Source organism: Mustela nivalis (assembly GCF_964662115.1).
Source record: "Mustela nivalis genome assembly, chromosome: 8".
Lineage (NCBI taxonomy): Eukaryota > Metazoa > Chordata > Mammalia > Carnivora > Mustelidae > Mustela > Mustela nivalis.
This window is the reverse complement of record NC_139027.1, coordinates 56,772,527-56,784,578: the sequence shown is the minus strand read 5'-3', so window position 1 is coordinate 56,784,578 and position 12,052 is coordinate 56,772,527. Positions and strand designations below refer to the sequence as shown.

Here is a 12,052-nt window from a genome sequence, read left to right as displayed (position 1 = left end):
CATTACCCCTGCCAAGGTATGTGTCAGCCTAGAAGCAGCGCTCCATGTTTTGGGAACTTGCAAAAGCCTAATCCTAGAAAGACTGCGTGTTCTGGACTGCTGGCTCACGCCACCTCCAGGGAGCCCAAGGCACCTGCTGGGACGCAGCCTTGAGTGGGACCCTTCCATCTCGATTGGTCACTGCATATTTCTAGGCTCATGTCAGACTCAGGAAGTATGGCTTCCTCCTCTCTCCATGCCCTGGTCCCCTGCATCCATGAAGCCACCGACCCCGTTTTTGATGGGAAAATGAGAATCTTTGTGCAAAGTCCTAGGAGAGGAGATGGAAGCATTTTGCCTTCACATAACCCAGACACGACCATCCTTCTGAGGAAGGGGCAACGTACCTGAGCCTTCCTGCTCTTACCAGAGCATTCGGAACAAGCTCCCCGAATACCAGAGGCTGAGCACAAACCTCCTTCACTGTCAGCAAGAGGAACGATGAATCATACAAAACCTGCAATTTCTCTCATGCCCAAATACCGCATATGTACTGACGTTTAGTGTCCTTTTACATGTGCGAGGTAGTTTTAAAAAAAATTCTCCTCTCTCTCTCTTTTTTTTCTAAACCTAAAACACCAGCTGTAAAACCCACTGCTTCCTTCCCGTCCGGGTCTGCAGCAGTAGGAGGTGGCGGCGGCCGACAGCCGGGCCCCTGGCGCTCTGAGTCAGGCCTCCCTCCCAGGCTTGCTGCCTGCAAGACAAGCTGAAAAGCTGGTGAATGGCACTTAGGGGCCCACAGGCATGCAGGGAGGCTGAAAATATTTGCAGAGGCACACACTCTGTTCACAGAATGAAAGGCCACTATGTAAATATCTGGGCTCTGTTGGGGCGAGGCATCTTCAAAGTAACTTCTGCTTGTCACATCGAGCCAGCAAGGAGGCAAAGACATTCATTCAAAAGCAGCACGCAGGAGCCCTACCACAACTTCCTGGCCCCAGAAGGTAGACTCAGAACAGGACCGCAGCCTGGGGTCCCGTGTGTTTCTTTTTCTTGCCCTTTCTCCTTCGCTGCACACGGCACAGGATGGTTTTGTGATGGCCTACAATGTCAGCTTTCAGAGCTGGGCAGACATGATCCATTTTCTCTCCCTTGGCTGGGGAAGGCTTTTTTGGAAGACACTCAAAAGGCAACCATAGTTACTAATGGAGCATGGCAAGCATGAGACAGAGGTAGTTATTACCCAGGCTTGACAAAAAAAGGAGAAACGTGGGATGGTTTTTGCATCAGGCCACAGATGTGAATGCCAAAGGCCCCCAGGTGAGTGCAGAAGCAGACCAGACACACCTGATACCCTCTTGCAGCATCCCCCAGGACTCCCAGAAATGCCACACAAACGTGAAATCGGGCAACAGCCTTCTGACCACACTGGGGCCGTGAGCCAAAATCCAGGCAGAATTCTCACTAACCACATTGTCCACTGGGATGCGTTCAGAAGAACAGTCTTGGATTTCACACCGTTTGTGTTGGCCACTCTGAACCAGAATGGGGCAGCCAGGCCCCGGAAGGGGAAGAAATAGTTTTGTTTCACTCAGTCCCTTTGTCAGTGATGATCTTCCACCTGGGCAGGCAGGAAGACACAGCCTAGTTTCCTCCCCCTCCTCTGCCTTTCTCCAAAGCAACAATGACTGTAAATTCCAGCATGCAACATGGTGAAAGAAGAATGGCTAAAGGCATGCATCTTCATCTTCCGATGTTGACTTGCTAGAAGAAGTGTCCTCGGTGGGGAGAGAAGGGAAGGGGGCTGGGAGGGGCGGCTCAGAGGTCTGCAAGCTACCCTGGATTTCCCAGCCTCATCAGAGAGCCCAAGAGCAGAGCGGAAGAAACAACGTCGGCTGGTTCAGAAATATCCCAGGGAATGCTTAGCAGACACGGACACCTGAGCTAAGCAGACTGTGATTTCCACAGAGGGAGCTGCCAGCACCTAAGGGGAAGGCTAAGGATGCTGCATTTACCGTGTCTGATGGCCAGGGCTGAGCCCAGAGAGAGGGCTCTCCATGTGAATACCAACAAGGCAATGGAAAGAGAGGAGAATCTGAAGGAGAGGAGACCCGCCCTCAAGACTCGGGGCAGCGCCTCTCTCTGAACATTATGTTCTATAAGAAACAGATGCTAATCTTAGACAACTGCTACCCTGTGTCTTTGGGAAGATGCAAGAAGATATGGCCTTGGGGCGCCTGGCTGGCTCAGGTTAGCGCCCAACTCTTGATTTCAGCTCAGGTCAGGATCTTGGGGTCATGGCACTGAGCCCCGAGTCAGGCTCCATGTTGGGCATGGAACCTGCTTAAGAGTCCTTCTCTCTACCTCCTTCCCCTGCCCCAATCTCTTTCTTCCTTCTCTTAAAGAAAAGGATTTGGCCTCAATGGAACTTGCTAAAGAAGGAACTAAAAGGACCCGTTATCAGGGTCAGATATGATTTTTATCAGATATGATTCATATTTTCTCCCATTCAGTAGATTGCTTTTCATTTTGTAAATGGATGTTGAATTTTGTCAAATGCTCTTTCTGCATCTATTGAGATGATCATATGATTTTTATCCTTCATGTTGCTAATGTGGTATGTCCTGTTGATTGATTTCTGGATACTGAACCACCCTTACATACCTGGAATAAATTCTACTTTTTATCACAGTTAATGAGCTAATGTTTTGCTGAATTTAGTTTGTTATATTTTGTTGAAAATTTTTGCATCTGTATTCACCAAGGATACTGTCCTAGAATTTTCTTTTCTTGTGCTGTCCCTGTTGGATTTTTGTATCAAGCTCATAAAATGAGTTCGGAGGTGTTCCCTTCTCTTCTGTTCTTTGGAAGAGTTTGAGAAGGATTGGTATGTATTCTTTAAATTTTGGTAGAAGTCACCAGTGAGGCTGTCTCTGGTCCTGGACTTTTGTTTGTTGGTAGGTTTGTGATTACTGATTCAGTCTCTTTGCTAGTAATCAATCTATTCATGTTTTCTCTTTCTTCTTGATTCAGTCTTAGTAGCTTTGGCATGTTGTGTTTCCATTTTCATTTCTCTCAAGGTATTTTTTAATTTCTTTTTTTTTTTCTTTGACTCTGGTTGTTTCATAGCACGTTTTTAAATCTCCACATCTTTGTGAATTTTCCAGTTTTCTTGTCATTGATTTCCAGTTTCATGCCACTGATTAGAAAATATGATTGTGCTAAATTTCACTGTTCTGAAATTTATTAAGCCCTATTTGGGGCTTAATGATTATCCTAACATGATTATCCTAGAGAATGTTCTGTGCACTTGAGAATAATGTGTATTCTGTTGTTTTGGATGGAATGTTCTATATATGTATCTGTTAGGTGCATTTGGCATAATGTGTCATTTAAGGCTACTGTTTCCATATTGATTTTCCGCCTGGGTGAATTATCCACTGATGAAAGTGGGCTATTACAGCCCCACACTAGGGGTGCCTGTGTAGCTCAGTGGGTTAAGCCTCTGCTTTCGCTCAGGTCATGATCTCAGGGATCAAGGGATCTGCAGGGATCGAGCCCCGCATCAGGCTCTCTACTCAGCAGGGAACCTGTTTCCCCCTCTCTCTCTGCCTGCCTCTCTGCCTACTTGGGCTCTCTCTGTCAAATAAAAGAATATATTTTTTAAAAAGCCCCACACTATTATTCTGTTGCTGCTTATTTCTCCCCCCCCCCTTTTTTTTAAGATTTTATTTATTTATTTGACACACAGAGATCACAAGTAGGCAGAGAGGCAGGCAGAGAGAGAGGAGGAAGCAGGCTCCCTGCCAAGCAGAGAGCCCATGTAGGGCCCGATCCCAGGACCCTGGGATCATGACCTGAGCTGAAGGCAGAGGCTTTAACCCACTGAGCCACTCAGGCACCCCTGCTTATTTCTTCCTTAAGGTGTGTTAATATTTCCTTTATATATTTAAGTGCTTCTATGTCAGGTGCATAAATATTTACAAATGACAAATTTACAAATATCCTCTGTTGGACTGATCCCTTTACCATTATGTGATGCCCTTCTTTGTCTCTTATTGTAGTCTACTTCAAGTCTGTTTTGTCTGACATAAGTATAGTTATACAGCCCTCCTCTGGTTTCCTTAGCATAGAATGTATTTTTCCACCCTTTCACTTTCCATCTTTGTGTCCTTACATCTGAAGTGATTCTCTTACAGGCAGCCATAGATGGGTCTGTAGAGAAACATTATAATTAAAATGTCAAAAATTAAAGACAAGACATCTTTAAAGCAGCAAGAGGAAAACAACTTGTTACATACAAGGGAACTCTCATAAAAATATGAGCAGATTTTTCAACAGAAATTTGCTAGCCAGAAGGGATTGGCATGATGCATTCAAAGTACTAGAAGAAAAAAACTTTCAACCAAGAATTCTCTACCCAGCAAGGTTGTTATTCAGAACCAAAGGAGAAATAAAGAGATTTCCAGATAAGCAAAAGCTAAAGGAGTTCATCACCACTCAACAGGCCTTACCAGAAATGTTAAAGGGATACCTTTTTCTTTTTTTTAATGTTTTTTAGTAATCTCCCCACACCCAGTGTGGGGCTCATATCCATGAGTCACAAGTTCTTCCAAATGAGCCAGGTGTCCCTAAAGGGATGTCTTTAAGCTGAAAGGAAAGGGTGCTAATTAGTGATAGGAAAACATATGAAAGTATGACTCTCATTGGTAAAGGTAAATATATAGTAAAATTTAGAATACTATTGTAAAGCTGGTGGATTAATCACTTTATAAAGCTAGTAAAAAGGATAAAGCAAAAGTATTAAAAATAACTATAATAATTAAAGGCTACACAAGATAAAAAGATGTTAAATGTGGTATTAAAAACAAAGTATAGTGGGGGGAATAAAAACGTAGAGTCAGAGTGAATTCAAACTTGTTACCAACTTAAAATTGACAAACTTGTTACCAACTTAAAATTGACTGTTCTTTTAAGTTGTCGTATGTAAGCTTCCTGGTAACTACAAAGCAAAATACAGTAGATACAAAAAAGAGAAAGGAATAGAAGTATAACATTATAGAAAATCAACAAATCACAAAGGAAGAAAGCAGGAAAGCACATAAATGAAGAAACAAAATGGCAATGAACACATACATATCAATACATAAATGGACAAAGATTTCCAATTGAAAGAATGGACATATTTTTAAGTAAAAACAATGTATACTCACACACATCTATGTATAAATGCATAGAAAAGTCCAGAAAAGCACACAGTAAGCACTGCGTGTTTGGTGGGACAGGAAAGTGTTATGGGTGCCCCCACCCCCCAATGAATAACAGAGTTCTAGCCTGTGGTACCTCAGAATTAGATCTTATTTGGATAACAGTCTTTATAGAGGTAATTAAATTGGAAAATTAGGTCATTAGGGTGGGCCTTTAATCCAGTATAGCTGATATCCTTATAAAATAGGAAATTTGGACACAGACACATACAGAGGAAAGATGATAGGCAACTTCAGATTGTCAGCCCATGTAAAAAGCCTGGAACAGATTTTTTCCCTTACATCTTGTGTTTGGACTTCTAGCCTCTGTAACTGAGACAACACCTTTCTATTGTTTAAGACATCCAGGCTATACTTTGTTATGGGAGCCCTGGCAACCTAACACAAGGAGATTCCCATTTTTATATTTTTGTTGTATATGACATTTTTATAATGACTGTGTATATTACTTCTATAATCAGAGCACCCCTCTTCAAGTTTTCATTTTGGAAAATGAGAGAAGAGGCAGAAGAGCTGGGAGAAGAGGATGAGGCATGACTATCCTAAAATGGTTTTATTACTCATCAGTAAATAGAGAGTGTACTTCCTGCTACTCGCTCTGTCCCCGCCCTACCCTCACCCCACCCAACACTGCCCTTTAGGTGGCCAGCTTGCCCTGAGGAGACCACTAGCTGAGAAGATTGGTGGGCCCTGATTTGCTAGGTGACAACCAGGGTCTGGTCACGCCCTATGTCACCAGGGCCATCTCCCTTCATTGTACACATCTGGCTCAGCCCTAGGCAAAGTGGGGCATTTCTAAGCATCTCACTCCACAAATCAGAAAGCCCGAGGCACCTACAGTAAGAATGCCTGCAAGCAGCTGGCGTGCTTCTACTAGCTCTGGCCCGTCATTCACAAGGAGGGGTTGCCTGCTCAAAAGCCACATTAGAAGAACAAACCACCTGAGTCCCTGTAAAACAGGATTCTTTCAACAGTTTTTCCGCTGAGATGTCCTGCTTTTCCAGGGGGTAGGGTGGTGCCCACTGTTGGAGATACAGGATTAGGCCTACATCTGAGAAGCTGAGGCCCCGGAGAGGAGCACGCTGACTTGCAGGGATCAAGGCCACCAAAGAGCTGGAAGGTTTAAGGTAGTAGCACTCTGCAAGACCACGTGTTCCCATCCTGGTCAAATACGCTGAGCCAGATCTAGTTTTCTTGGCAGAACCACTCAGAGGCCCAGAACTTTCTGGCAAGCTGCACGGGTTGGCCCCAGAGAAATCTGGCCAGCCTAGTACACTTCGAAGGCTAGCCCTTGGGCCGGCAAGGAATCAAAAGTGAATTTAGAACTGCAGAGAGGTTAAGAAAAGGAATCTCAACGTAGTAGGTCTGAATACTCACAAAATAGCTGCAAGCTCTTCAGCTTCCTGTGCTTCAAGTGGTTGTCCTCTCCAGTTTCTGGTTTCCAGAATAGAGGAGGAACTGAGGACAGGGCTAGCATTTCAAAGCACCTCCTGTGTTCTGCACTGTAACTACAGCAGAGCCTTTGACCTTCGCGATGTGTATTTCCTTTACCTGAAAAATAAAAACAACAACAACAAAAAAACAAAGCTCCAAGGGGTGACGTCACTTGCCCAAGGGTTAATAGGCTAGTAATGGCAGAGACATGGAATTGTGAATTCATGGACTTTATTTTCCTGCTTTCTCACCTGAGTGGAAATGAACCCTCTTTTCAGTGGAGGTTTAAAGGAGATGATGTGTGCAGCACGCCCTGCTCCTGGCTGAGCACATAGGGCACCAGATGACCAGCTAATCCTGAGGCAGCTTGATGGGCCCAAGAGAACAAGGAAGACAGAGCAAGGCTCTTAATCAGTGACCCCTTCTCAAGCCCCAAAAGGGAGGTGAGCAGAGGTATGACAGCAAGTCCAGGAAAAGGACCAGGGCTCATCAAATTTCTTGAAAACATGTTTTCCATTGGATGTCTTCACTTCTCCCATGTTGGCTCTCCACCCCACTATAATTGTTATGGCCCCCTACTCTGAATAGCTTTCATGTTCTCTGGTCATCTCTTAGTTACTAATCTTTATGGCTTCTCTCCTCGGGCTTTCCAACTTCCAGCATCATCTGTTGTTTTTCACCTTTGCCAGTGGCTTGTAAGAGTTAAAACTAAGAGGGCCCCTCTCCATGTCTTTTTAAGGCCCCTGCTCCATTCTCTGGAGAGGAGCTGAAGCTTTCCTCTGTGACCCTTACAAGACCCCACACCTTCCTCCTGGGAATTGCCACTGTAACTTTTGAGCATCCAAAGAGCCCATTTGGAAGGGAAAGTGGGCCAAATGTCACTGAAAGAGAACCACTCTGAGGAGACCAAGGGTCTTGTAGTGTTAATAGTTGTTTTCTGTGAGAAACTATCTCCCAAACGCCACACAAACCCACCTACCCGAAGTTCAACAGGAATTGGTGGAAAACAACTCGGAGGAAGTACAGCTGTTCCCTCTGAGGAGCACGCGTGGGGGAAGCCAGGCCTAGGACGAGGGGGTGTTCCCGGGGCTGTGACATGCAGCATTCCTTTCGCTTGAAGCATCCAAGCCCAAGGAGCTGCAGTCTCCCCTTGGGAATATGACATAACCACAGCCGGGAAGGGCCTCACAAAAACAGACTAGTGTCCACGTGTCCTGCTCCAAAGGAAACCCCTTCCCATCCTCTGCGAGAACTCTAGCATGTGCTGAGGCTCAACTGCCCCCGCAAATCTCCTGTCAGACAAATACCCCCAAGTCAATGATCTTTAGGATGTGTTTATATTTACATGGTACATTTTAAAGCAATGACTACATTGGTCATACATATTAGAAACCATAAAAAAAAGTTAAGAACTAAAATGTACATCATACACTTGTATATATATTTTTTACACAGAGGTAAAAAGGCTTATTATAAAAAAATCAATACAACAGGGTTTTTAGTATACAGGTAAAGAATGAATTATGCTTCAGGCACTTTAATTTGTTAATGTGAGCAAATAGCTTGGGGGTGGGGGGTGGTTAGAGGAAGCTTCCAAACAAATCTTTTGGTTAATGTTTTGTTACCACAGATACAAAAATAAAATCTGAATAATTTCTCTCAAATGATTGACGTCAGTATGGCAAAGCTGACTGGGAAAATACTACACACTGTTCAGCTGCAGTGTGGCAATTAGAGAGACGTATTTACATCAATGTCCCCATGGCTGTCCTTGTGCCCTTAACCACTCGCTGCCTTCACAGACCAAAACGTATAGGCGGAGTAAGATTCACCAGCATAACTCTTCAAAGGGTGGAAAAGGACAAGGGGTCAGTAACAACTAAACAGGGACTACAAACAGAATGTGCCAGGATGTGTGTTCCTAGTGAAATAAATAGGGGCACTTGAACTGAGGTCTAATAAACCTACATTAGTGTTGTGCTTTGTAGAGAGTAGAGACCTTGAGAAAGGCCCTGAGGAAATGCCTCAGGAGGGGGGTCTTGGGGAGGGGGCGCTGGTCTCTTGACAGGGTCTGGAGGCTGGCTGGAGATTTTCTACATGTTCTCCAGGCTGGGAACCAGTTCTCTTTTCTTCCATCACCAGACTGACAGCTCTCTGCTCCTTTCCAAGCCAGAAGGCCCAAACCAGTCACTCCCAACAAATGAAAACATCTACCAACTAACTCATAAGCACACGGAGTATTTACACTGATGATCTGACTAAAGAAATGTGATGGGTGCTCGGATGAGCTGAAAACATTCCAAGAAGGTAAGCATGGCTAGCACTTTCCCAATACGATTGGCAGACTGGAAAAAAGTCCCTTTCCTTGAAGACTAGCTGTCCTGTGTGCAAAAGAGAAGGGATGGGGGGGGGGGGTAGTGGAGATACAGAGAGCAGGCCATGCCCTCAGCTGGCAATTAGCACAGGAAGATCATGGAGGGAAGAAGAGCCAGCCTTGACAAGCCTGTCCCCTACGGTCTCCGTGACGTTCTGATTGTACTATGCTAGGTACCACTCTTTGCTTTTCTTCTTTGTGCATTGAGATTTGGCTACTCCTTGCAATATATTAGAAAAATACTTTTTTCCAGCTAATTAGAAGCCTCCTACATGGCAAGGCGACAGGTAGACCCAGACTGCTGACCTAACCATCTGTGCACCTGAACTGGTAAGTCTGGGATTGGAGATGTAGGAGAAAGACACTTAGGCATTGGAAGGGTTTTTACATATGGCCTTGTTTTTTTTTTAATCCCCCCAAGTATAAACGAAGAATTTGGTGATGTGATTTTCAGTTTAGAACAAAAACAAAAACAGAAACCCATGAACAAAATGCAACCCACCACTCTTCAGATTTAGGACATTTAAAATGCACCCCTCCCCCAAAATAGGGGATATGGGAGGAAGCTCCTTTAATTTTATTTTCCACAACCTCGGTGTTTCTCAACTGGAAGTCTTTGGAGAACACGGGTGTGTGTATGTGTATGACTCAACTATTTCATTTGCAAAACAATGAGCACAATTTCTTAGTGTTGTCTTCTAATATTGCTAAATTTTTAGAAGTGGTGGGGACACAATTTTAAGAAAGTTCTATTTAAGGGGTTACCAGGGAGGCTCTCAGAGTACCTGAAACCCCCTTTTCTAGGCGTGGTCCATGAGGATGCAATGCGGTTTAAGGAATTTTCCTGATTCACACAAGTTAATCTCAAGTTAAGGCTCAATTCTCAGTCATTTCATGGATGAATGTTTTGCATCAGTAAATGATTGACAGATTTCTGGGGGAGGGCAGAGAATGAGGATGCGCTCCAGATAGAAACTGCAGCTTCCTTGGGAAATTTGGCTTTCCAAAAAGTTAAAGCGATCTTGTTTTGTGGGAGATGTTTGTTAATTAGCTTACCTCCTATACATAATCCAACTGTAGGTTAAAATACTTCTGGTGGGGTTTCATCGTTCTGACGTTACCTATCTGCAGGAACCCAATACTCCTTAGCAACCGGCGAGCTGAACCAAGAGAAAGGAGCGGCTAGAAAAACCAACTACAAACCCCACCCCAAAGCAGCAGTCCGACTACAGGCGCCTTTGCACTGGAAGAGGTGGGTAGGAAAGACATGAAATCAACGCATGTATAAGACAGATTGATTACAGATCGTTAATAATACACGAGTGTTGTGCGGAGGTTCCTTTCCTTCCAACACTGTGTGCGTGCGTGTGTGTCTGATGCAGAGTGGGGGTTGGGGGGGGCGGTGGGGGGGGGGGAGTGCAGAGTCCACTAGGCAGGCTCCCTGGGCTGGAATAGCGCCTCAAGGTACCAGGGAGCAGGGAAGAAGGTGAGAGTATGTTGGACACAAGTTTCCTTGTGGCTGTGGGAAGAGGAGGAAGAGGAGGAGGAGGGGGAGGAGTAGGGGAAGGGGGGAAACTGAGTCACACGGCCGCTTTGTGCTTCCCACCGCAGCACCTGCACATCACTCCGCAGTGGTAGCAGGCCCGAAGGGGCAGGTAACAGCACATACAGGGGGCCAGGAAAGACAAGGCAATAAGAGCCATCCACCGGAGGCAAAACTTCTCGTCGCTAGTATCGCACGAGCAGGGGTCTGTATAGTCTCCCTCGGGGTCCGACATACAGTGATAAAGCATGCTGTCCGCACACCACATACAGCTCACGCGGCGGATGCAAGTTCTCACGGAGTCGGGCGCGTCCTGACAGTGGCCCCTCCGGTTCTCCTCGTGGTTGAACATGTCCCTGCAGTACTCGCACCGGGAGCGCTCGCCGTCCTCCTTCCGCCGCCGGGACTTGCCCCGGGACGGCTGGGTCTTGATCACGCCGCCCCCGCGCCCTTTGGGGTCCTCGCCGAGCCCGAAGTCCGAGGAGTCCACGTACGGGTAATTGTAGTCGTGCTTGGGGACCTCGCCCTTGGCGAAGCGCACGTACGAGTCGGCGTCCTCTGACGTGTCCGGGGACTTGCCCCTCACGGGCGCGTGCCGGTAGTCCTCGTAGCCCGTCAGCCAGATCTTCTCCCTCGGGTTGATGCGCACGATCTCCTCGTCGTCGTCTGGGAAGCTCACCTGGCGGTAGGGCCTCGGCATCGGCTGCCCCGGGAGAAAGGAGACTGTTTTATAGCAGCGGCAAAAACAACCCCCCAAATCCTCCACTGTGTACTTCTGGCCTTGACGAAGGCATTTCTTGACACAAAGATCGGACCCACCCTGGAATGAGTGAACATCTCCTAGGTCGAAGGTCTTGTAAGTTGTGACTCGCCATCCACTCCTGGGTCGGAAATTTTTTTCCTTTTGCCAAGGTACTACCATACACGAGGGAACCCGTAAAAAGGTAGTTTGAATTTTTGGAAGCTGAACACACCAAGAGGGAGAAGAAGAATGTGAGAGGCTTCCCTGAGCCCCTCTCCCTAAGGTGACGGTGACAGCCCTCCTGATTTCTAACAGCTTAGACTAGTTTCACCTGTGTCTGTACAGCGCATTCTCTTTTGCAAGACCAGCTTTTCTTCCAAGGGAACAGCGAGGGACAGGAGCACACTGCCTGTTACAAGGGTGGCCTCTGTGTCTGTGAGAGCTGCCTACTGGGTCACAACATGAAATGCATTTTGCACTGTGGGTCATGTTCAGAAAAGCAAAAATGGATACAAGGAGCTAGGGTATGGGGGTCTCTTGTTATCTGGCTGGGAAGCTACAGGAGTACAGATCCGGAGGCTCACTGCCTGGAGTCTGCATGCGGCCAGGGTCTCACAGGTGGTGAGGGGCAGGCTGGAATGTAGCTGGGGCAGGCCAGACCCAGAGCCTCACCCCTCCCTGCCTCGAATTCTCCCAGGGGCTACAAAGTCCTC

General features: G+C 46.2%; 1 protein-coding gene across 2 annotated transcripts in view; it reads right to left on the bottom strand.

The window, feature by feature from the left end:
- Window positions 1-7,998: 7,998 nt before the first annotated feature.
- The window catches only part of SPRED2 (sprouty related EVH1 domain containing 2), a 119,897-nt gene continuing 115,843 nt past the window's right edge, over window positions 7,999-12,052 (bottom strand). For both annotated transcript variants that reach the window (XM_082746692.1, XM_082746693.1), the window contains one exon: window positions 7,999-11,300. In XM_082746692.1, the coding sequence (XP_082602818.1) occupies window positions 10,635-11,300 (666 nt within the window). In that variant the 3' untranslated portion in view covers window positions 7,999-10,634. The remainder of the gene's footprint in view (window positions 11,301-12,052) is intronic.